The 24,728-nt window shown below is 43.8% G+C and overlaps 1 protein-coding gene across 1 annotated transcript in view; it reads right to left on the bottom strand.

Annotated features, from left to right (window-relative positions):
- Positions 1–24,728, bottom strand: part of LOC309558468 (brain-specific serine protease 4-like) — a gene marked incomplete at both ends in the record, with an annotated part of 39,740 nt that overhangs the window by 4,402 nt on the left and 10,610 nt on the right. The window contains 2 exons of the mRNA XM_082261539.1: positions 691–965; positions 4,679–4,841. Of these exons, the coding sequence (XP_082117665.1) occupies positions 691–965; positions 4,679–4,841 (438 nt within the window). The remainder of the gene's footprint in view (positions 1–690; positions 966–4,678; positions 4,842–24,728) is intronic.

Raw genomic sequence — 24,728 nt, 5'->3', positions numbered from 1 at the left:
TTTTTTTTTTTTGAGAATTTCATTCATTTTATTTTGATTTTTAAATTATTTTTCTTGGGAATTTTATATAGCAGAATGTGAATTTTTTTTTTCAGAATTGTCGCTCTTTTTTTGTTTATAGCGCAAAAAATAAAAATTGCAGAGGTGATCAAATACCACCAAAAGAAAACTCTGTTTGTAGGAAAAAAAGGACATCAATTTTATTTGGGTACAGCTTTGCATGATCACGCAATTGTCCGTTAAAATAACGCAGTGCCGAATCGCAAAATATGGCCTGGTCATTAAGGGGGAAAATCTTCCGGTCCAGAAGCTGGTAGTAGTGGGGGGGGGGGGGCCCCAGGTCAACTTTTGTATTGGGACCAACAAGCTTCATACTATGCCTCTGTGTGGCGGACTCAATCTGACCTGCTGCAGGTTCTAATGCACATTGGGAGAAGATCACGAGGTGCAATAAGACCATAGAAAGCAATTTCAGTACAGGAGAGGAGTCTATACAACTGTGCAAGACTGAAGGGATTGCAGGAGGTCAAGTTCAGAGTTCTTAGGTATACCTATAAAGAAAATCAACACAAGAAACTTCTATAATTGTTTCTATTTTCTGGAAGGGGTAGAGGTGGAGAGGAGTAGAGTTGTAGGTCTCATTTAACTTATATATTGAAGTGTGTTTTGAAACTTTGTTACTAAGTTTACCATTTTGTTTGGTGTTCCCCCATCCAGTTGCCCAGCATAGGGTCCCCTCTGGAAGCTGAAGCGTCGGAGGTGGGAGGCAGATGGGAAGGATGTAGGGTGTAAATTCCACCGGTTTATTTAGTATCAGCAGAGCAATGTCCCCACCATTTCCTTCATCGGTATAAGTTGGGTATATGATGACATTTTGAACAGCTCTGGCCACTACACTGCTATCCGCCAGGTTGGTGAGCTGGTACGCCCCAAGATAGACCGTGTAAATCGAGATATTCAAAGGCCTGGGAGAGAGAAGTACACAATTGGGGTCAAAATAGATTTGACATGACCTTTCGAAGTTTGAATAAACATTCATGGATGAACTTTATTAAACCCATTCCTACCCACCCTGGTGTCCTGTTTAGTGATGGACTTTTTTGGTGCCGATACCGATATTTTGGTCATCGGATATCGGTATCGGCCAATATTGGCCGACATTTTCGGACATTTGAAACCTTTTTTTTTTTTTTATTAAAAGGTAAAAGGTACTGTGGTGGAGGGATCTGGGGGTCTAAAAGACCCCGATCCCCTCCTCTGCACTTAAAAGCATTCAATACGCCAAGTTTGGCTGTTTTGAAGGGAGGGAGGCGAGAGGAGAGGAGGAGAGGAGAATAAAGGGGAAAATGGAAGAGAGGGAAGGAAGAGAAGGATTGAGAAAAGAGAAGAGGTGGAAAATGGGTGTTGAGGAGATGATGAATAAAGACAAAATGGGAGAGAGGACAGAAAGAGAAGAATTGAGAAAAGGGAGCAGGTGAGAAAAAGTGTGTGGAGGAGAGGGGAGGGGAGGAGAGGGGAGGGGAGAAGACTGGAGGGGAGGGGAGGGGAGAAAACAGGAGGGGAGGGGAGAAGACAGGAGGGGAGGGGAGGGGAGGGGAGGGGAGGGGAGGGGAGAGGCACATGAATAGAAAGGAAAATGGAAGAAAGGAGAGAAAGATAAGGATTGAGAAAATGGAGCAGGTGGGAAAAAGTGTGTTGAGAGGAGAGGAGAGATGAATAGAGAGGGAAACGGTAGAGAGGATAGGAAGAGAAGGATTGAGAAAAGAGATGCAGTGGGATAAAGTGTATAAAGGAGAGGGGGGGAGAGGAGAGGGGAGGTGAGATGAATAAAGAGGAAAATGGAAGAAAGGAAAGGAAGAGAAGCATTGAGAAAAGGGAGGAGGTGGGAAAAAGTGTGTAAAGGAGAGGTGGGGGATGCGGGTTGGATCGGGTCTTCTCTTTGGCGGCCGTGCAGGTAGGATGCCCGGGTCTCTCGGTGGAACGGGAGACCCGAGCGAGCCGCGGAAGGTGGCGGGAGGGGGGGGGACATCCCCTCCCGCTCCTTGTAATGACAGCCGAGCGGCTTCTCAGCTGCATCGGTTGTCATTACAAGACAGTCGGCTATGGACGCCGGTACCGGGGTGATGCCTCTAGCTGCAGGCATCAATCTGGTACAAGCACTTTCCCAAAATATCGGCAATATCGGTAACCTCAGGGGCCGATTCTGATATATCGGGGAAAGTGCAGATCGGCCCTCGATATATCGGCATTGCCGATAATCGGTCGATCCCTAGTCCAGTTAATCTGGTTTATAAGGCCTGGGGAATGAGAAGGCCTACCAAATCATGTGACCACTGTGACTGGCTATCAAAACCAAATAAATTTCCCAGCTCAACTCACCAGCCAGTCTGCTACCAACCAAATTATCTTAAATTGGCTACCACAGTGGTCACATGGTCCCGCTGGCTCCTGACCATTACTAAAGAGACAGTTAGGTTTCTGTGCTGGGAGGGCGCAGTGAGCACGCTTTCAACCATGTACAGCATGTAAACATTAAAGCCCACCACGCATATGGGTTAAAGGTTAACAACAAAAATATATATTTTTCACAGCAAGTGTTACTGCACAAAACAGCTGAGCACAAGGAAGAAGGTAGGACAGAAAAAAGTAAATGATACCTTTCGTTCAGTGATTGAATAAAATGTAGCCCACAAAAAGGGGTCTATAGATAAAAAATGTCTTTAGCATTCGCATAGGTACAAAGAATGATCACCACATTGTTTGTGTTATTACTGCTTCCTATGATCATCAGCTCCATCTAGTGGTCATAATGCCATATTGTTTCTAAAATACCTCAGTCAAATTAATACGTAATGGCCACCAGATGGAGCTGCCAATCATAGGAGATTATTAATAAAAATAATATGGTGACCATGTGTTGTGCCTGTGTGAAAGCCTAAGACATGTCAAAATTTTTAGACATAGATACCAAAATATCTCCATGAGTTTTACTAACCTACAGCTATCTCTGGCTAACGCAGTACAACACTTTACTGCTGCACAAAAAATAAGAGAATGCGGGAATGAATGAATGAAGTGATTTAGTTCCCCCTCTAGCAGTGCTGTATTTTGGCTGACAAGGCCCAGACCTAGGGCGGCACTTTGCAGGGGGGGCAGCAAAAAAGCCGCCCCCCTCCCCCTGAGACTCTTTTGACCACTGGTTGCTAGAGCCGCCTCTCCCTCCTCTCTCTCACCCCCCTCCTCTCTCTCTCTCACTCACCCACTCTCTCACCCCCCTCTCTCTTTCTCTCACCCCTCTCCTCTCTCATCCCACTCTCTCTCTCTCACCCCCTCTCTTTCTCTCTCTCCCTTTCACCCCCCCCATCTCTCTCTCTCCCTTTAATCCCCCCTCTCTCTCTCATCCCCCCTCTCTCTCATTCCCCCCTCTCTCTCTCTCTCACCCCCCCCTCTATCTAATCCCCCCTCTCTCTCTCCCTCACCCTCTCTCATCCCCCCTCTCTCTCCCTCCCCCCTCTCTCATCCCCCCTCTCTCTCCCTCCCCCCTCTCTCATCCCCCTTCTCTCTCCCTCCCTCCCCCTAACCCCCTCTCTCTCTCTCATCCCCCTCTTTCTCACCCCCCTCTCTCATCCCCCTCTCTCTCATCCCCCCTCTCTCTCTCTCTCCCTCCCCCACCCCCTCTCTCTCTCATCCCCCCTCGCTCTCCCTCACCCACCCCCTCTCACCCACCATCTCGTGAGATCTCAGGGGTTCATGCTGGGAATTGGAGTCCTTCAATTTTGGAGGGAGTCACATCCGTTAAAAAAGGAGTGGGGCAAATTTACATAGGAAGGGGAAGGGGGGCACCCAATTTTAGTCTTGCCTAGGGCAGCACAAAACCAAAATACACCACTGTCCTCTAGTGGTCAGATATACCATTGTAGTAATTTAAAATTCACTACATCAGCCAAGATTTGTGGACACCTGATCATCACATGAGCTTAGTGGACATTTGAAAATAATGGGCATTAATATGGAATTGGGGATTTGGGCCCTTTACTCATTTTCCTCTTCTGGCTATAACACACTTTTCTATGAAGGGTTTCGCAAGGTTTTGGGTACTTGTATCCAATTGCGAGGTCAGGTACTGATGTTGGATGGGAAAACCCGGCTCAAAATCAGTGATCCAATTCATCCCAAAGGTGTTCGGTAGATTGAGGTCAGGGCTGTGTGCAGGACACTCAAGTTCCTCCACACCAAACTGGTCACACCATGTCTTTATGGAACTGACTTTGTCTACAGGGGCACAGCTATACTGGAACAGAAAAGGGTCTTCACCAAACTGTTACCACAAGATTGGAAGAGCACCATTGCCTACAATGGCTTTGTATGGAGTATTACTAATGGGACCCTTCACTGGAGAGACCTAAATTCAATCTTTATGAGAGGGGGCACACATACTTTTAGCCATGTAGTTGTTGTGATGCTTGGGTGTCCACAAATGTTTGACCATATAGTATATGTTCTTGACCAAGTCTAATGCTCATCTTGCATGCAATGTCTAAAGTCAAATTTCTATTGCAGTTCAATTTTATCTTCTCTGTGCCCCAGGCAGATGCCCTAATGCTGCCTTTCTTTGTCACCCCCCTTCCCTATTGGGTATACAACACCAGTTTCAGCCATGGATGGTCTGTTTCCTTACATCGCAAAGCAGTGTGCAGCAGTCAGAACCACAGACTCAGTGATGAGGGACCCGCCACATATCAACAATCCATTCATCTGTAGGTTGACCTGCCATGGCCAAGCTCCTTTATCTGCGTCTGCCCCGCCGACAATGCGACCTGCCACCATTGGTCTCCCGCAGGCTGTTCAATCAGAGGAGAATATGAGATGCTCGTTATATTTCCACACCTGTCCTATCAACATATCAATAGCCAGACTAAAAACTCAGATCTCTTCAAAGTCAGTGAAAGTCTCCTCTACAGCTGTCCTTACAGTACATTAGTAAAATTTCGTTTGAAAATTTTAATTGTAGGAACCTTTATTTTTCTAATTGTTCATAAAGTCAAATCAATGTTAAATTTGTACTTCAGGGATGAGAAAATTCAAAGTTTTAGGATGAAACCTTTCCTCGAAAAACCAAATTTCCAACAGCATATGCGGTTTTCCTTCGGTAAAGTTTATTCCGAAATTGAATGTTAAAAACAAATTAAATTTTGTATTACTTTTGAACAAAATTGATCAGGTCATTAAATATCTGGAGAACATTTGTGCGAACATTTGAAAATTTACCAGTGTAGTGCCCAGATTCAGTGTATCACTAGAACAGGTGTCCACATTGGAAGACGTCCCCTCTTTTCCTGTTCTGGTGGAAACTGTAACATTTTGGATTTCTTATCACTGTGTCCACCTGATTCTTATGTGGAATATAAGGACCAGAAGCAAGGCCCAGGAGCAAAATATTTCTACTAACAAGTATGTATTTCATTATGTGACCAGTATGAAACAATGTCTCAATTGGTTTAACATAATATATACCTATTTTATTATCTACTATATCCACAGATATGGTTGACATAACCTCCTTGATAAAGGCATTTTGCTGAAACGCGTAGGAAAACCTGAATACTCTCCCTATAGATCCAACGCCATACAAGAAGCGTGGACAAATAGAGAGATATTTATTGTCACCATACCACCGTGTCACTCCTTCCCTACTTTTTCTCTTCTCACTACCACTAATGGGTCTATAACCCATACACCTTATGTACTATATTCTTTGTTTTGTTCTTTTCAAATATATTTATCATATTTTGTATGTTATCAAAACATTTCAATAAATTTTATGAAAATTATACTCACCTATGAACGAATATATTAGCCCATAAAGTCCCACACCTTGACCTGAGGCACCAACCCCTTTTCAAAATATTATCTCGGGATGACGGCTAAACCGAACTAAAAGTTTTTTTGGGAATCGCATACCTACACGGATTTCTTATCACTTTCTGTCTTAGTCCTACCGCTCCGTGAAGACGTCAGTGTGACGAAACTAGTAGGGCAAGGCTTAGAATGCTGTGAGAAAGACACCGCAAACAGGTAGCAGGACACCAGGGCTGGAGACGGCCGGGAGTTCCTTCTATATTTATTTTCATTGCCGAGAATCTTAGTGTCAGGTTGACACATTGTCATGTGAGTGTAACTATTTATTGAAATAAACTTTGTTCTTTTGTAACGGAATTACGCTATGTTGGATTTGTTTCTCTCCTCCTCCCTAACATAATCTCCCTATCTCTGGGAGCACTATCCCTGGTGGAGGATATAATCAAGCAAGATTGCTACCAGATAGAGTCCTGTGGAGGTATTATACAATCAAAAGTGGAGTCTATCAAAAGCGAGTTTGCTGGGTGTTTCCAGCTAAAGTTCTGGTAAGTTCATTTAGGCTACATTCACACCAGAGTGTAGCGTTTTCACGCGGTTTTTACCGCGATTTTTTACCGCGATTTTACCGCTTTTTTACCACGTTTTTACAGGCGTTTTTTGTGCAGGCGTTTTTAGATTGAATAGAGACCAATGGAAAACGCCTGTAATCTGCCCAAAAAGAAGCTCAAGTACTTTTTTGAGCGTTGGGCGTTTTGCTCACAGCGTCAAAACGCTCAGATGTGAACAGGGGCCATCGAAATTAATAGGATTTGTCTTGTTGGGCATTTTGAGAGCTGATCCTAGAGCAGAAAAACTCCCCCAAAACGCCCCAAAACGCCTAGATGTGAACGGAGCCTTAGAGAGAAAGCCTGAACAGACGGTGGGATCTGGACACCAAAAGCACTTTATGATTTATTGGCACTTTTTGCACATTTTCACAAAAAATTTACTTGAAGCATTATATGGACTGTTTGTGGGACTAGATTGAATGGAATTTTTTTTACAAACTATTTCATTTTTCATATATATTTTTGCATTATATATTTCGATGGTGGGTCTGTTTTAAGTTGGTACAAGGTTATAGTAACACTAATATCCTTCTTTTATAAATTTTGATTATTTTTGTATAAATCAGTTCAAAGATGGTCGCACTATAGTCACTTTACACTTATTTTGTCACACAACTGCCATCTAGTGGTCAGTTTATTTAACTAAGCACATTTTTGAATTTTTCTTTAAATTTTTTCTACATTTGCACAATAGACTTTAAATAATACAATTGCTCCATTACATATTTTTATAATATATATGCCATTGAAAGTTTATTACAATATGCATTCAGATTTACAGTATTTATTTGCACTATAAATACACGTTGTTTACACCTTATCACATAATTTCCAGCATGCAGGACTGTTTTTACATTTTTGTTAATTTTTATACATTTTACCAAACTAGGTTAACTAGCTGGGAGTTGTGGTCTCTAGGTTCTATTATTTATCTCCGCATCTAATATAGACACACTGGCACTTTAAAATTTTTACAGTCTGATCAAATTAGTCCATCCAAAGAATTATTTTAGCCTATGTTGGGTATAAATAGAATTTGCGCTAGTTTTTTTATATTTTTTTGATCTTTATGTAGTCTATCTACAGGTAACCAGCAGCATGTTTTATCGGATTCGGATTGGATGGCAGCGGGTGTCAGCGGAGATGTCTCCACGACACCCGCTGCCCCATAGGGATGCATGGAGCATCCGATCAGGTCCACCTGAAAAACTGGCAGGCGGATCTGATCAGGCCATATGTGTGAAAGGGGCCTAACAAAAGTCACGAATTTAAACAAATCCAAAATAACAAATCAAAATTTCGAATGAAATTTGAATTTTATTATTCCAATAGTTTACGAATCGAGTTTGAATTTGAATTGTCTTTTAATCTAATTTGAATTTCTGAAGAGAATAAAATAGAATAGAAAAAAATAGAATAACAATAAAGGGATAGAACAGAAAATGAAAGAAGAGAATAAAAAAAAGAACAAAATAGAATAGAAAATAAAAGAACAGAATAAAAGAAAGCCATCAAAATGGACGCTTTTGATTTTTCCTGTTCGGCTCCAATAGACTTCAATGGGGTTCGCTGTTCAGATTAGAACATTTCCCCTGTTCAGGAGTTCTGCTGCAGACTGAACAGGGGGGTGGTCGGCCCATCCCTAGTCAGCACCACTGCCAAGTAGACTTGAGTAGATCATCCAATAAACCCCTACATTCTTCTACATTTCGCTGGAAGCTCTAATACTTCAATAGTCACATTCAATTACTGTGCAAATATGTAATATATATATATTTACCTGATAGTGCCACAATCCCTGGGGATCCTGGGAAAAGAAGAAGAGATTGAAAGAGATGGAGGGAGGGGAGAGGAGAGGGGAGGAGAGGAGAGGAGGGGAGAGGAGAAGAGAGGGGAGAGGAGAGGAGAGGAGAGGAGAGGGGAGAGGAGAGGGGAGGAGAGGAGAGGAGAAGAGAGGGGAGAGGAGAGGAGAGGAGAGGAGAGGAGAGGGGAGGAGAGGAGAGGGGAGGAGAGGGGAGGGGAGGGGAGGGGAGGGGAGGGGAGGGGAGGAGAGGTGAAGGGAGGGGAAGGGAGGAAAGGAGAGGAGAGGAGAGGAGAGGGGAGGGGAGGTGAGGGGAGAGGGGAGGAGAGGAGAGGGGAGGGGAGGAGAGGAGAAGGGAGAGGAGATGAGAGGAGAGGGGAGAGGGGAGGAGAGGAGAGGAGAGGAGAGGGGAGGGGAGGGGAGGGGAGGAGAGGAGAGGAGAGGAGAGGAGAGGGAAGGGGAGGAGAGGAGACGAGAGGGGAGGGGAGGGGAGGGGAGGGGAGGAGAGGAGAGGAGAGGAGAGGAGAGGAGAGGAGAGGAGAGAAAGAAAAGGATTGAGAAATAAGAGGAGGTGGGAAAATGTGTGTTGAGGAGATGGTGAATAGAGACAAAATGGGAGAGAGGAGAGGCAGACGATAAAGAGTAAAACGGAAGAGAGGACAGAAAGAGAAGGATTGAGAAAATGAAGCAGGTGAAAAAGGAGAGGAGAGGAGTGGGGAGGGGAGGGAAGGAGAAGGGGGATGAGAAGAAAGGAAAGGAGAGGAGAGGAGAGGAGAGGCACATGAATAGAAAGGAAAATTAAAGAAAGGAGAGGAAGAGAAGGATTGAGAAAATGGAAAAAGTAGGAAAAAGTGTGTCGAGGAGAGGAGAAGAGTGGAGAGACAGATGAATGGAGAGGGCAATGGAAGAGAGGAGAGGAATAGAAAAGAGAGGAGATGGAAAAAAGTGTGCCAGGGAGAAAGAAAGGAAGATATTGAGAGTGAGAAGAGAGAACGCGAGACAAAATGGTAAGAAAGAGAATCAAGTAGAACAGTACAAGGTAGGAAGAGAGGAGATAGAGAGAAGAAACAAGGATAGAAGAAAGATATACATGAAAGAGGTGACATGGGTGGAGAGAAGTAAGGGAAGAGAGAGAGAGAGAGACATTGTTTAAACATTAGTATCAGTCCTTCATAGTTATATTGGGTACAAGACAATATGCTATGTGTAAGAAAGAGAATGTACCTAGAATAACCATTCCGATATGTTATATTTTACTGTCTATTCTAGAATAATGAACAGTTATATTTGGTTGCCTGAGGTTGCTGTACCTCCCATGTTAGCACTATACTGTATGTAGGTCATCACCCTCACATACAGACCATACACTGGAAGTACAATGAATAATGAAAAAATTCTGGGTCATTCTTTCCACTGACCACCAATGTAAGGGACATTCTTCCCACTGACCACCAATGTAAGGAGCATTCTTCCCACTGACCACCAATGTAAGTAGCATTCTTCCCACTGACTACCAATGTAAGGAGCATTCTTCCCACTGACCTCCAATGTAAGGAGCATTCTTCCCACTGACCACCAATGTAAGTAGCATTCTTCCCACTGACTACCAATGTAAGGAACATTCTTCCCAATTTTGTTTATTAAAAGTCTTGCAATCAATAAGCATAAAATCAATATACATAAATAAATATATACATATTTACATGAAAAGGGGGGAAAAAAAAATACATAGCAAATTCTGCTCTCAAATAAAGACTGCCTTTACAGCAAAAACAAAACTCACATCATGAAACACATCATTACCGGGAAAAATAATCTTAATAAGACTCACACCACCACACCAGACATCAAACCTGCGAGGTCAAGAAACAAAACCACTCCCATTATGCATGCAGCCCTTCTTCAAAAATGAAGATATTAACTAACAAAAGCTAAGGGCGTGAAAGAAATAGCATAGGAAAAAAGCTTTTCACCCAGAGATGGACAGTTCACCAAAAGCAGGTCTGATATTCCTCCACGCCCTTATCCAGACCGCTCGAGGCTCCCTGCCCTTCTCAAGACCCCGAATCTTCCCAACCTCACCCAGAATATCGTACACCACAACCTCGACAGGGAGGACTTTCTTCCGCAGGGTAATCTGGCACCGTGCATTCCACGTGAAGTAACGGACAACTATACTAACTAGAAAAAGTGTATCCAAATCAAAATCCCAGCGAGTCGGGAATGCCCCGTACACCCACTCCGCATAACTCATGCGATAGAGAAAGGGGATGCCTAGAGCCCTCCCCACCCTTTTATACACCTCTATGTTAAAGGGACACTGGAGCAAAAAGTGGTCCATAGACTCCACTTTACCAACACACTCCGCTCTAGGACAATCCCGATCATCCACAGGGCGATGCTTCAGGTTCCCTCTCACATAGAGCCTTCCGTGGAAAGCGAGCCAGGCTTGATCCCTAAACTTCAAAGGGATTCTTCCTAAGTTAATTAAACGCAACCCCTCCCTCATTACGGGGCCTGGGCAATCCCTTAAGGTCAGCGACACACTGAAAGCAGAGCCCAAAATCCTCTTCTCCAGAAGCTTTCTGGGGAGGGACTTGATATCCCCCACTGTCACCTGCCACTGCCTAAGTATTTTCAGACACGGGGCAACATAAGCCGGAAGCTTGCCATGTCGGACTCTCAGACTTTTCACTGGCCCGCCATCTTCCCAGCATCGCAGAAAAGGCCTAAACCAAGATTGAAAAATACCCACCCATCCCGGCGGGGTCTCTGCTAACATATTACCAAGATTATACTTTAAAAAAAGCAGAGAAAAGAAAACTATAGGGTTGACCATTCCTAGACCACCCTCCCGCCTGGACAGGTAAGTTACATTGCGTTTGATCAGGTTCAGCCTATTTCCCCATAACAGTTGGAAAAAGCAGCTGTACACCCTCGCATAGAGAGATTCCGGCAAGATACAGACAAAGCTGACATATAAAAAGATTGGGATCAGGTAAGTTTTAATCAAGTCAACCCTTTCCCTCAAGGAAAGTTTCCATTTCTTCCAGCTTGCCACCTTGGCATTGGCATTCAACAACCTGCTTTCCCAATTTCGATGACCATAGTCACCAGGACCAAATTTGATGCCCAACACTTTAATTTCCTGCTGGGGCTCTGGGAAGGCATCCGGAAGTTCGAAGCTTTCACCCTCCTCACCCATCCAGAAAACTTCACTCTTTTCATGATTGATTTTAGAGCCAGAAGCCTCAGTGTACTGCTCTATCACAGAGACCACCTCCTGCGCCTCCTCCATCCCAGAGATAATAACAGACACATCATCGGCATAGGCCACGACCTTCAAAGGTGGCACACCAGCAATGCCCAAAGGCACCCCACACAACGATCCACTCTCTAACCTTCTTATGAAGGGGTCGATTGCGAATACATATAGCAGGGGGCTCAAAGGACACCCCTGGCGCACACCAGAGCCAACCTCAAAAGGCCGTCCAACCCAACCATTAACAAGTGGGAAGCTCTCAGCCCCTTTATATAATGTTTTCAGCCAATCAATAAACCTCCCCTGCAGGCCGTATCTACCAAGAAGCAAATACAGGTACTCATGATTGACTCGATCAAAAGCCTTCGCCTGATCCAATGCCAGCAAGTACTTTCTCCATCCAGCAGCCCTGCATCGCTCCAAAGCCTCCCGGACAGCTAAAATTGCTGAAAAGGTACTTCTGCCCTGGACCGAGCAGTGCTGATGATTGGACAACAAATCGCCTGCTACTGACGACAAGCGCCAAAAAAGAATCTTCGCCAAGATCTTTCTATCAACATTGAGAAGACTGATGGGGCGCCAGTTCTCAATTATTGAGGGGTCTTTACCTTTTGACAGAAGAATCACAGCGGATTGCCTCATGGAGGGAGGGAGAGAACCCTCTTCTAAACAGCTGTTATAAACCTCCGCTAAAAAGGGAGCCAGAATGGACTTAAAACACTTGTAAAATTCAGCTGTCAACCCATCTGGCCCAGGCGACTTTTTGGTAGCCAGCTTCTCTATAGCACGAACTACCTCATCCGCTGAAATTGGTTCTGTCAAATCCATCAAAGGCAATGTATCATTTCCCAATCCTGGAGTAGAATCCAGAAAGCTTTCCATCCTGTCCCGACTAAGGTCCTTTCTTCCCAGAAGGTCTGCGTAATATGACCTGAAGATCTCCAGGATCCCTGATCTGGACTTCACCAGGGAACCCGTACTATCCCTCAGACCTATGACCGTCTTAACTGCTATGCCTTGCTTACAGTTCTGGTAAGGATCAGGCGAGTGATATTTCCCATAATCTCTCTCCAGAACCAAGGAGGCATGCCGGTCGTATTGACACTTCCTAAGAAGAAGCTTTACCTCCGAGATCTCCCCTGGATCTCCTCCATACGAGACAAGACGATCAAGCTTCCTCCGCAAATGCTGGTAGGCAATATACATACCAAGCTGCTTCTTCTTACTTATGGCCTTGAAAAGTCCAATCGCCCTTTGTTTCACAAGCTCCCACCACTCTGACTTACTGCTGCAAAAGTCCAGAATAGAAACCTGTGCCTGAAAAAAATCCTCAAAGGATTGTCTTACCTCTACATCTTCCAGGAGAGCCGAATTCAGTTTCCAGGTACCCCTTCCCCTGGGTGGAGTGTCCGAGGCATTCAGAGTCACAGACAGCATACAGTGGTCAGAGAACTCCACCGCCCTCAACTCAGGAGCCGAGAAAGCAGAGTTCTCCTTTAAAAAAAACCTGTCTATCCTACTCTGACTATTCCCTCTCTGAAACGTGAATCCCGTGCTGCCAGGGCAGTGCTTAATGTGCACATCTACCAGGCCTGCTTGTCTAACCATATCTCTAAGAAAAACGCTATCATAACCCAGCCTGTCTATGGAGACCCCCCTGTCTTCAGGCCTAATTATGGTGTTAAAGTCACCTCCAAAGACAACCTGCTGGGATGTAAAAAGGAAGGGCTTGATCTTTGTGAAGAGGCATTTCCTGTCCCATTTTGACTGCGGTCCATAGATATTGATGAGGCGCAGGTCCTGCCCCCTAACAGAGACGTCTAAGACCATGCATCTCCCCATTTCTACCTCAATTATCCGCCGGCACGTTACCATATCGGTTTTAAAAAGAACCGCAACTCCGCTGCAAGGCTCAGCCGCAAGAGACCAAAAGGAGGGACCGCATCTCCACTCCCTTTTTGCTAGATGGATATCGGCCAAAGTATTGAGCCAGGTCTCTTGCAAAAATAAAATCTCAGCATCAAACTCACTGAGCAAAAATAAGGCAATATCACGAGCTCTTGCAGATTTCACGCTGGCGACATTAATGGTCGCCACCTTTATCAGAGCGGGCACTGCCATCAGGATGATTGGGGTAGTCGTTTCTTAACCTCCACCACACTCTCATCACCCGAAACAGCTCTCTTTACACTATGTGACTCCCCCTCATCCATAGATGATAAAGAAGTGGATAAATCGGATACTAACTCCTCCCCTGATAAAACCGAAAATGTGTTGCCAAGAGGAACCCCTCCTGGCTCTAACTGTAAGGAGGAAACGACCGCTTTACTGGTTTTCCTCTTTTTCTTTTTCTTCCTCCTTGTCCTCTCCCACCCCTCCTCATCCGAATCCTCCACAACAGAGGGTGAGACATGGGACATGGACACCCCTCCCTCAACCCCATCGACCCCACCACCATCCAGCACCCCTGCACCCTCTTGGCCGCGTTTGCGGTGTCGAGAGACAGGGACTGGAGGTGGAGTAGGCCGAGGGGGAAGATCCACTATACCCGCCCCCCCAGCAGCTTCCGCTAGTCTGGAGGATCTACGCACAGTAGATGTAGGAACAACAGGAGGGACAGACTCAGGGACCACATCACTAGGGGAAACAAAATCTGACACAACAGACACAGGAAGGACAGACTCAGGGACCACCTCACTAGGGGAAACAGAATCTGACACAACAGACACAGGAGGGGCAACAACAATTTCCTCTCTAACTTCAGCTGCTTCATCTTCTTTATCAAGCCTCTGCAGCTCAGTCTCCAATCCTGGCAAGTTATGCAGTGCCTCTGGGCACTGGCTATATGGATGACCCAGCTGCTGGCACAAATTGCACCGAATCTGGGTGCATTCTCTGGCCAAATGGCCTAAATCCTGGCACAGTGAGCACTTCTTGTGGGTGCAGGACGATGCAAAGTGGCCTTTATCACCACATTTATTACATACCTTAGGCTGACCTTGGTAGAAAATGGTCAGCCTATCCCTACCCAGAAAGGCTGAGCAGGGAAGGTGCTGAACTACATCGCCCAGCACCCCCAATTTTAGTGACACTGTCCAGGCCCCTGTCCATATCCCATGCTCATCAAGGACCTTCCGCAGTGGAGTGAGGACCTCGCCATATCGGCGTAGCCATACTAATAAATCAGCCTCTGGTATGGATTCGTTACGCACCAAGATGGTCACCGACTTTATCAGAGGCTGTCTTGAAATCACCTTTGGCACCAAACCACTCCACTGCTGAAGGCCCTTGCACCTCCTAAATCTCTCCCAAAAGAGATCCAAACTCTCAGGTTTCACAAACGACAAATCAAATTCATAACTTCCCACCGGGCAAATCAAAGCAAAAATGTCACAGGCTTTAAACCCCATTTCCAAGACCAACTCGGCCACTCTCCCCCTTACTGGCGGCGTTCCATCGCCCTCCCACCGCAACTGAACCACATTCCTCCTCCTATACCCACTAACCAGCCCCCCAACAAACCTCCTTGAATTGCGATTACTAACCAAATCCCCACCACCCACCCTGGTGCGACTCCCCAAAGCTGAAGCATAGCTTCCAACATTCCTCCCAGCAGAAAATCCATCAGTTTGTTTTGAAACATCCGACACAGACATAACAGATAACGATTGTACAGATCCGGGATTGATCTGTACAATCGATAAATCTTTCCTCTGCTGAGCAGGGGGAGAAATGTCATTTCTATTTTTCCCAGCAATATTATCCCCTTCACCACCACCCACCACATTCATTGCTTTATGATTATTGTCATTTTTAATACTTGCTGGGATATTTGTTGTCTTCACAGCAGAATCCATAGTTGGTGCTGCACTGGTAAGAGTTTCAGCTGTCATCTTCTCTTCCACTGGGACAGGGTTTTCAGCTGTGGAAATGGAATTCAGTTCTAGCACAGCAGCAGGTAAAACACTGCAGGTAACTTCCATGGCTGCTTCCATTCCAAAAACAGCAGCATGCTGATCCCCTCCCCCACCAGCAATCAGCCCTGAAACACTGGGAAGCTCTGGTGAAAGTGAAACAGACTCCTTGGAGCTGGCAGCCATTTTGCTTTCAGAGGGACTACTGGTCTCAGCCAGACCAGCAAAATCCATGTCTGGGGTGTCAGATGCAGGTCCATCCACATTCACCTGATGGTCCGGGGATTTCACGGTCAGGGATTTTCCCTGCATGTCTGTACTGGTTGTGTTCACAGCAGAATCTCCAATAGGTAGCTGTAGGCAAAGCTCCTTCTCACCTGGGACACCATCCACTACAGCAGGTGGGGCAGACATGTTGGATGGCAGCATGGTATACTGGGATTTCTCCACCAGTACTGGCTTTTCTGGTTTGTATCTCCTCTGCTCATCCACAGGGATTTCTGATGGATCATCAGTGAATGCAAACTTATCTGCTCTCAGGGGGGACTCCATCTCCTGGATAAATGTCAGGGATCCATGCCCACTCTCAACCCCCTGGCTGGTTGCCGCTGGCGATTCCCAGTTCTGGCATGGGGGGAGAGGTGCAGAGGCAGATGGAGCCTGGTCATCCATTAACTGAGGCTGCTGATCCACAGAACTTGCTGATGCTTGGCTGGCAAATCTCCTCTCATTATCAAATTTTTCTTTAAACACTCCGCTTCTATCTTTCAACTTTTCCAGTAATAAAGATTGTTTCTTTACCTTATCTTCCAATTCCTGTAGCTCAGGCTTCATGGCTGTGCGATTTTTACTCCAGGCCTGGCAGTATTTGGCTCTGAAGGATTTATGTTCAGCCTTCAAAACTTTAAGTTTTTCTTCAGCTCTCCCAATCGCCCTAAAACGATTGATAATCTTCTGGCTGAAGACATCCGCATTCTCACCAGGGCCTGGACCCACAGACAGGTCCTCCACCTCCTCCTCACTAGGCCCCGTGTCATCAGGGGGATCCCTCCCAGGGCCTCCCCCAGGATCAGGCATTGTTCCTGGGCCAAGCTAGCAAGCAAGGCCCAGGCTTGAAAAGGGCTGGTTCTCTGAGAGAGCTCTTTGGGTGTGTCCTCCTCCTTCTTCCCACTGACCACCAATGTAAGGAACATTCTTCCCACTGACCACCAATGTAAGGAACATTCTTCCCACTGACCACCAATGTAAGGGGCATTCTTCCCACTGATCACCAATGTAAGGAGCATTCTTCCCACTGACCACCAATGTAAGGGACATTCCTCCCACTGACCACCAATGTAAGGGACATTCTTCCCACTGACCACCAGTGTGAGGAACATTCATCCCATTGACAATCACATTAACTCATGCCTTGAGCTATAGATACAATATAGTAATTATCAGCAGTGGTCCCTCGAGCCTTTCTCAATCTGTTCAATACGGGGGTAGCCTTGCAATAACTTTCCGCTTTCAGGAAACCCCTTGGTGACAATCACCATATCTATGGCTAACCATGCATTGGCGGAAGGTTAGTGGGAAGCAAGCCCCTTACTTTTGTGGTCAGTAGGAAGAATGCCCCTTACAGATAGCTAAAAGATCATTAGTGTCAGTGATTACTTATCTAGGAGGCAGATATTGCTCATGAAACCCATAGCAACCTCTGGAGGACCTCCTGATTTAGATAGGCTGCTTTATGCATTGTCAAGTGATGTCAATATACTGTATATCGATATATAAAGCAGTATATTAAGCAGCAAAAAAGCATATAAAAGTATATAAAGCAGTAAAAAGCAAACTCTATAAGAAGATGGATAGAAGGTGTCCCTGGACTAGGATGGTTGTGTTGCAGAGCTTGGCTGGTTGACAGTCACTTACCTGCCTGGAAGAGCAGCAGAAGAAAGGACAGAAGTCTCCACATGATAGTTCAATGTAAAGTCAATGGCTCTTTGCTGTGGTAGGTGTCCTGTGATGGTCTCCCGTCACACTGTTGAATACAGGGCTCTTTTATAGAACCACAAAGCCGATTAACTGGTTCCTGGTCAAAAGAACATGGATTCAATTAATCATGTTCAAAACTGTCCCCAAGGTGAGACACTCTAATTACCGAGACGAACGTGATGCATAGAAATATATATGGAGATAGAAGAGTGTTGGATGACAAAGACCAAGCGGTCCAATGAGTTTGCCTATTTTTTAATTTATTTGTTTTTAACTTGAATTTCTTAGTATAGATTTATGCTTATCCCAAGCGTGTTCAACAACTATGGGGACTGTGAGAAGGTTTCTAATTTTAGGTATAGCTCATATTGTTCTATAGTTCATCTATTTACCTAATTGGAATTCCAACAAGCAGTGCACCCGTATGGTAATAGATATAATCATATGTTCAATTATTTTCTTTGTTAAAAAAATAACTTAAAGTACTTGAGGTTTGGATAGAGTAGGAAATGGTTAAGATGGCTGTCAGGTTTGTCACCATCTATGTTCATTCGGGGTTGGCGGGCTGTGGCCATATGACTAGCTGAGCCGCGATGACGTCACTACCACGGCGTCTCATGGCTCTCTCTAGGGACGGCACGTTGTCCATAGAGAACGCTCGTACCGGTGACATCATCGGCACACGTTTAGGAGACATTTACTGTACCTAGGTATAAATAAAAAAACTTTAACCTGCCATACATTGAAGGAGATTATCCGGTTCAGAAGGGACTGGACACATTTTGATCAGAGTGTAGTTATCCCCGCTCAACAGAAGTTAATAATTTTATCTGTCAAAGGGACATGTTGGATAAGGTTCCTCGATCCTCAGCTGCAGCCACTGATCAATGCATTCTGACAAGAGAGGATGCTGCTGTCAGGATACTATGCCCGTGTGGGGACAATAATGTAAGACCAGCTTTAGACAGTGTTCCCATTGGGAGATTAACCCTCTGTTTCTGTTCTGGTGCCAACTCTCACCAGGACAGCTAGGGAGGTGACATCTCCCCAACTGGAACAGGGAAGGTCCTTGTTTGGGAACACATCCTGGTATAGAGTGACAACTCTCTGTCCTTGTCTCCCAATCGGGCTTCTGTGCTGGTAACCTGTGACCCATAACCACAAAAAGTGCCACTCCAAGCTCCACTGTTGACTTTGCTTGACGTGGCTTGGCATTGCATGCCACTGCCAAGCCTGTTGTCCACCATCAACCTAGTGACTTTAATCACTATGAGGTGCCAGCTTCTAAAGGGTCACCCTGTCATATTGGGCTGCTAATGAAGACTACAAGTGGCTTTTTGACACACATTACACAGATGTGGCCCACCGTTTTCACATAGTTACATAGTTAATGAGGTTGAAAAAAGACACCAGTCCATCCAGTTCAACCTATGAGGTGCGTTTGCTGTTAACCATACATTGTATACCCCTGTATGTTGTGGTCTTTAAGGTGCCCACCTAATAGTTTTTTGAAACTATCAATGCTCCCTGCCGATACCACTGCTTGTGGAAGAGAATTCCACATCCTTACTGCTCTGACAGTAAAGAACCCCTTATGTAGTTTAAGGTTAAACCGCTTTTCTTCTAGTTTTAGTGAGTGGCCACGTGTCTTATTGTATTCCCTTTCTCTGAATAGTTTGTTCCTTATGCTAGGGTCGCCAGTACAGTATTTGTACATTGATATCATATCCCCCCCCTCAATCTTCTCTTCTCCAGAGAGAATAAGTTCAGTGTTTGTAGTCTTTCCTCATAGCTGATGTCCTCCATTCCCCTAATTATTTTTGTTGCCCTTCTCTGAACTTTCTCCAGTTCCAGCACATCCTTCCTGAGGACCGGTGCCCAGAACTGGACAGCATACTCCAGATGTGGCCGGACCAGAGTCTTGTAGAGCGGGAGAATAATCTCTTTATTTCTGGAGTGAATCCCCTTTTTTATACATCCCAGTATTCTGTTGGCTTTGCTTGCAGCGGCTTGGCATTGCATGCCACTGCCAAGCCTGTTGTCCACCAGTACCCCCAGGTAATTTTCCATCTTAGATTCACCAAGAGGATCACTGCCTAGTGAGTAACTTGTGTTCATATTTCTGGCACCCAAATGCATTACTTTACATTTTTCAACATTGAACCTCATCTGCCATGTAGTTGCATCAGGAACCTCCTCTGAGAAATTCCATGCAGCTATCACACATAGACAGGAAGGGGTCAAAAAAAGGCTTTTTTTTTATTGAGGGCAAAGGAAATCTTTGCCCTCAATATGATGTTGCCTCCACTCCACCCCTTCTCCCCTCCACTGTGCAAACTGCTTTTTTTTTTTTTTTTCGAAACCTCTGGATTGCCCCACCCCCATGCACGTCACTTGCATAGGTGAATTTTGTATACTTTGACCGCTGTGCCTTCTGGGGTATGTACATCACATATGCCAGGAGGTATAGTCAGTCATTAAGAAATGAGGAGTGGGTGGGCCTATTGGCATGTCTTCAGGAGAGAGGCCCAGCTGAACTGGGAAGAGCTGTCAGCTTCCCGATGGCATCATGCAAGAAGATGGCGCAAGACCTAGCAGGGGGGCATAAGAGAAGTGGATCACAACAGGTCAACGCTGGATCTGCTGAGTGGGTGAGTACCTTAGCTGTGCAGAACCCGGAACCTGATGACCATGGGTTCAAAAAAATGGGAGGAGGTTGAAGACCTGTTTTAACTTCAGCTTTATAGAACCAAAAGTCCTTTTTATTTCGAAAGGAAACAGTGAGGTGCTCCAAAAAAAACGCAACCCACTCTGATCAACCCAAGATAAAAGTTATTGTCTATGATGGTTCCAAAAATTTTGTGTAGAGAATCCCAACAGTAACTCAAAAGGACAGCAAATGTTGAACTTGCAGGAGTTATCTCTAACCCATGGTAGCAGGGAGCCTGATTTATCCCTATACTCAAAGACAAGTTCTCACATATAGTCGTGTGCAAACAGAAAAATCGGGAGTGCGTTACAATCAAGGATGAGCTCAAAGTTTAGTCCAAACATAGGTTCAGATCGAAATTTGGCTGTTCAAATGCCAAAACTTTTGGTGGAAGCCAAATGTCATATAAAGTAGTGGCATGTCTACAGCTGCTATACAGCATACGACAGCTTCCTTCTTTTCAATGGTTGTTAAGGGAATGGTGGTGCTACCAGCCTCTCTATCTTTAGCAACAAGTGATGGCCATATCTGGACAATGGCATTACCAAAATATAGTCATGGCCAAATTTTATCAATGACACCACCCAGGTAGACCCAACTCCTTTTTTTTAAATATTTTGGGATGAGCCCAGGAGATGTCATTCAGTAGGCCAAGAGGAGCAGATGGTGGTGCTACCAGCCTCTGCATCCTTAGCAACAAGTGATGGCCATATCTGGACAATGGCATTACCAAAATATAGTCATGGCCAAATTTTATCAATGACACCACCCAGGTAGACCCAACTCCTTTTTTTTTAAATATTTTGGGATGAGCCCAGGAGATGTCATTCAGTAGGCCAAGAGGAGCAGATGGTGGTGCTATCAGCCTCTGCATCCTTAGCAACAAGTGATGGCTATATCTGGACAGGGGCATTACAAAAATATAGTCATGGTCACATTTTATCAATGACACCACCCAGGTAGACCCAACTCCTTTTTTTTTTAAATATTTTGGGATGAGCCCAGGAGATATCATTCAGTAGGCCAAGAGGAGCAGATGGTGGTGCTACCAGCCTCTGCATCCTTAGCAACAAGTGATGGCCATATCTGGACAATGGCATTACCAAAATATAGTCATGGCCAAATTTTATCAATGACACCACCCAGGTAGACTCAGCTACTTTTTTTTAAAATATTTTGGGGTGGGGCCCAGGAGATGTCATTCAGTAGGCCAAGAGGAGCAGATGGTGGTGCTACCAGCCTCTGCATCCTTAGCAACAAGTGATGGCCATATCTGGACAATGGCATTACCAAAATATAGTCATGGCCAAATTTTATCATTGACACTACCCAGGTAGACCTGAGCCCAGGAGATGTCATTCAGTAGGCTAAGAGGACCAGATGGTGGTGCTACCAGTCTCTCTATCCTTAGCAACAAGTGATGGCCATATCCTGACAATGGCATTACCAAAATATAGTCATGGCCACATTTTATCAATGACACCACCCAGGTAGACTCAGCTCCTTTTTTTAAATATTTTGGGATGAGCCCAGGAGATGTCATTCAGTAGGCCAAGAGGAGCAGATGGTGGTGCTACCAGCCTCTGCATCCTTAGCAACAAGTGATGGCCATATCTGGACAATGGCATTACCAAAATATAGTCATGGCCAAATTTTATCATTGACACTACCTAGGGAAACCCAGCTCCTTTTTTTATATATTTTGGGGTGGGCCCAAGAGATGTCATTGAGTAGGCCAATAGGATCAGATCACGAAGGCTCAAGAGTAAGCGACTCTTGACTTGAGAGTAACCAATGGGAGTGGATCATGACTGCAGTCAGGAAGATTTATTTTTTCAGCAGGTCTGTAGGAGTCATTTTTCAAGACTGATGTGGATCTGCTTTGCTGGATGACTTGATTTACAATTGATGCACATCATGGGACATTTTTTTTTTTTTTTTTTTTAGGGGGTGGGGGGGTTATATTTTTTAGGACTTCTCCAATGTATGGTGTCATTTTTTTATGCTTACATTTTTTTGTGAGTGAGTAGGAATACCATGTACTCCTTGCTCACATTTGTGGGTGGTTTGGTATCTATGGACCCCTATCCTAAAGGGGCCTTCCAAATTCCAATAACCACCAGGCCAGGTTTGTAGGAAAGAGGCATTTGTTCTCATCAACCTAGAGACAAGGTGCTTTGTCTGGGTATCCCCCATGTGTATGTGTCCTGATATGGTTCTAGAGCAGGGGCATACTTTTCTCCCACTTTCCTGGCCTGTCAGACCATATGCTCAGTTAAGAGTATGGATTTTTAAAGGCCTTATCCTTTTTCTTTTGTTTTATTGTACGTGTTTCCCTTTTAACTCTATGATAGAATTTTTCTGGGACTTCATCCTGTTTTATTTTTTATTCTTTTTTTTACTTTTTTTCATAGTGTTCTCCTTAATGTCCGTACTAGACCCTTATCAAGGATAAGGGTCTGGTATGTATTTTAGGGGGATGCACCTGCTGTTTTTTTTTTTCATTATTATTATTATTTTATTATTTTGGGTCCCCATTAACATCTATTCCAGGTAGGTTATCCTCCAGGCATGATATATATATATATATATATATATATATATATATATATATATATATATATATATATATATATATATTTTTTTTTTTTTTTTTTTTTTAATGGAGTTTCGCAACTTTTTTGCACTATTGAAATCACAGCTTCCCACCAAAGAGATTTTTAAAAATGTAATTTGCATTTGTATCTGTACTTTAGGGCAGTGCCTAGGCCTCCTACCCTGACATTTCTTAAACTAGAAAATAGCCATTACTATTTTTTTATTTTTTTTTATGGAGTTCTGCAATTTTTTGCACTATTGAAGTCACTGCTTCTCACCAAAGAGATTTTTCAAAATGTAATTTGAATTTGCACCTATTCTTTAGGGCAGTGCCTAGGCCTCCTCCCATGACATTTCTTAAACTAGAAAATAGAAATTACTTTTTTTTTTTTTTATGGAGTTTTGAATTTTTTTGCACTATTGAAATCACTGCTTTCCACCAAAGAGATTTTTTTAAATTGTATTTGGATTTGTACCTGTTCTTTAGGGCAGTGCCTAGGCCTCCTCTCCCAACATTTCTTAAACAAGAAAATAGCCATTACTATTTTTTTTTTTTAATGGAGTTTTGTAATTTTTTTGCACTATTGAAATCACTGCTCCCCACCAAAGAGATTTTTTTAAATGTAATTTGCATTTTTACCTGTTCTTTAGAGCAGTGCCTAGGCCTCCTTCCCTGCCATTTCTTAATTTAGAAAATAGCCATTACTATTTTTTATGGTGTTTTGCAATTTCTTGCACTATTGAAATCACTGCATCCCACCAAAGAGATTTTTAAAAATGTAATTTGCATGTGTACCTGTTCTTTAGGACAGTGCCTAGGCCTCCTCCCCTGACATTTTGTAAACTAGAAAATAGCCATTACTATTTATTTATTTTTTTATTTATTTTTTTAACATTCGGGTCCCATTGACTTTAATGTGGGTTCAGATTCGACAACCAACCTTCAGTAACCCGCCTCGGACCAAACTCGCACTTGACATGTTCATCTCATCACTTATTACAATATAGTAGAAAATGCACCTATATATTCTGTTTTATTAATGACTATATTTTTTATATACTCAAGCTTCCAGTATACGCATCCCTAATGGATGACCAGCCATGTGAAGAAACAAGAGAGCATGCCATGATCATTAGGTTCATGTCCATCAAAAGTTCCATTGTTTATCAGCTAATGATCATTATGGTTAGCAATGCTTCTAGTTACTGACCTCTCTCCTACTTGCATGCACTCTACGTTCTCTTTGGAGAAAGTTTTTTGTTGCCTGGGGTCATTGTTGTCCCATTTGTAAAGATACCGAATGATACAACAAATGTCCATATGAACCGCATCCCGGAGAGATTGTTTATAGGTCAGAGTAGAATTTTACCATCTGTGAAGGGTGTAGGAGGACCTCTGCTTGTCTGAAACCATCAATTTCCTTGGGGCATTGCCATAAAAATAGAGGTTGAATGCTTTAATTTACATCAAAAAACAGGTAAAGCCTAAACCTGTGTCTGATGTCTTCCTTCACAATCTACCTTTCACATGCAAATCGCTGTGTATGTGCAGAAAGTCACATACTACCTTGTGCCGGGTCAGAAAGGGTTGGCTCAGGGGAAATTCCTGTTCAATGTTTTTTTTTTACAACCTATCTTGCATTAATACATTATTATTATTTATTTAATTTTTTGTGATAGATCATAAAGTCTTCCAACATTTATTAAATGCATTTACATTTAAAGGAGAGAAAAAAAAATAAAAAAATAAAAAGAATAATATAAAAAAAAACATATCCTTTATTTTATTTGATTTATTTTATCGTATTTTTGATCATTCATCTTGTATCATTACATTACCTCAATGCATAAAATACAACTGACGTATATATATATATAATTCAGTTGTATTTTTTGTATTGATGTAATGATACAAGATGGATTATCAAAAATGCAATAAAATACATACACCCAAATTAGAAGCTTTCTGCTTCGCCATTCCCTCACCCCCTAGACATAT

Source organism: Pelophylax lessonae (genome assembly GCF_965119305.1).
Source record: "Pelophylax lessonae genome assembly, chromosome: 6".
NCBI classification, from domain to species: Eukaryota; Metazoa; Chordata; class Amphibia; order Anura; family Ranidae; genus Pelophylax; species Pelophylax lessonae.
This window is presented reverse-complemented; position numbering and strand designations above follow the sequence as displayed.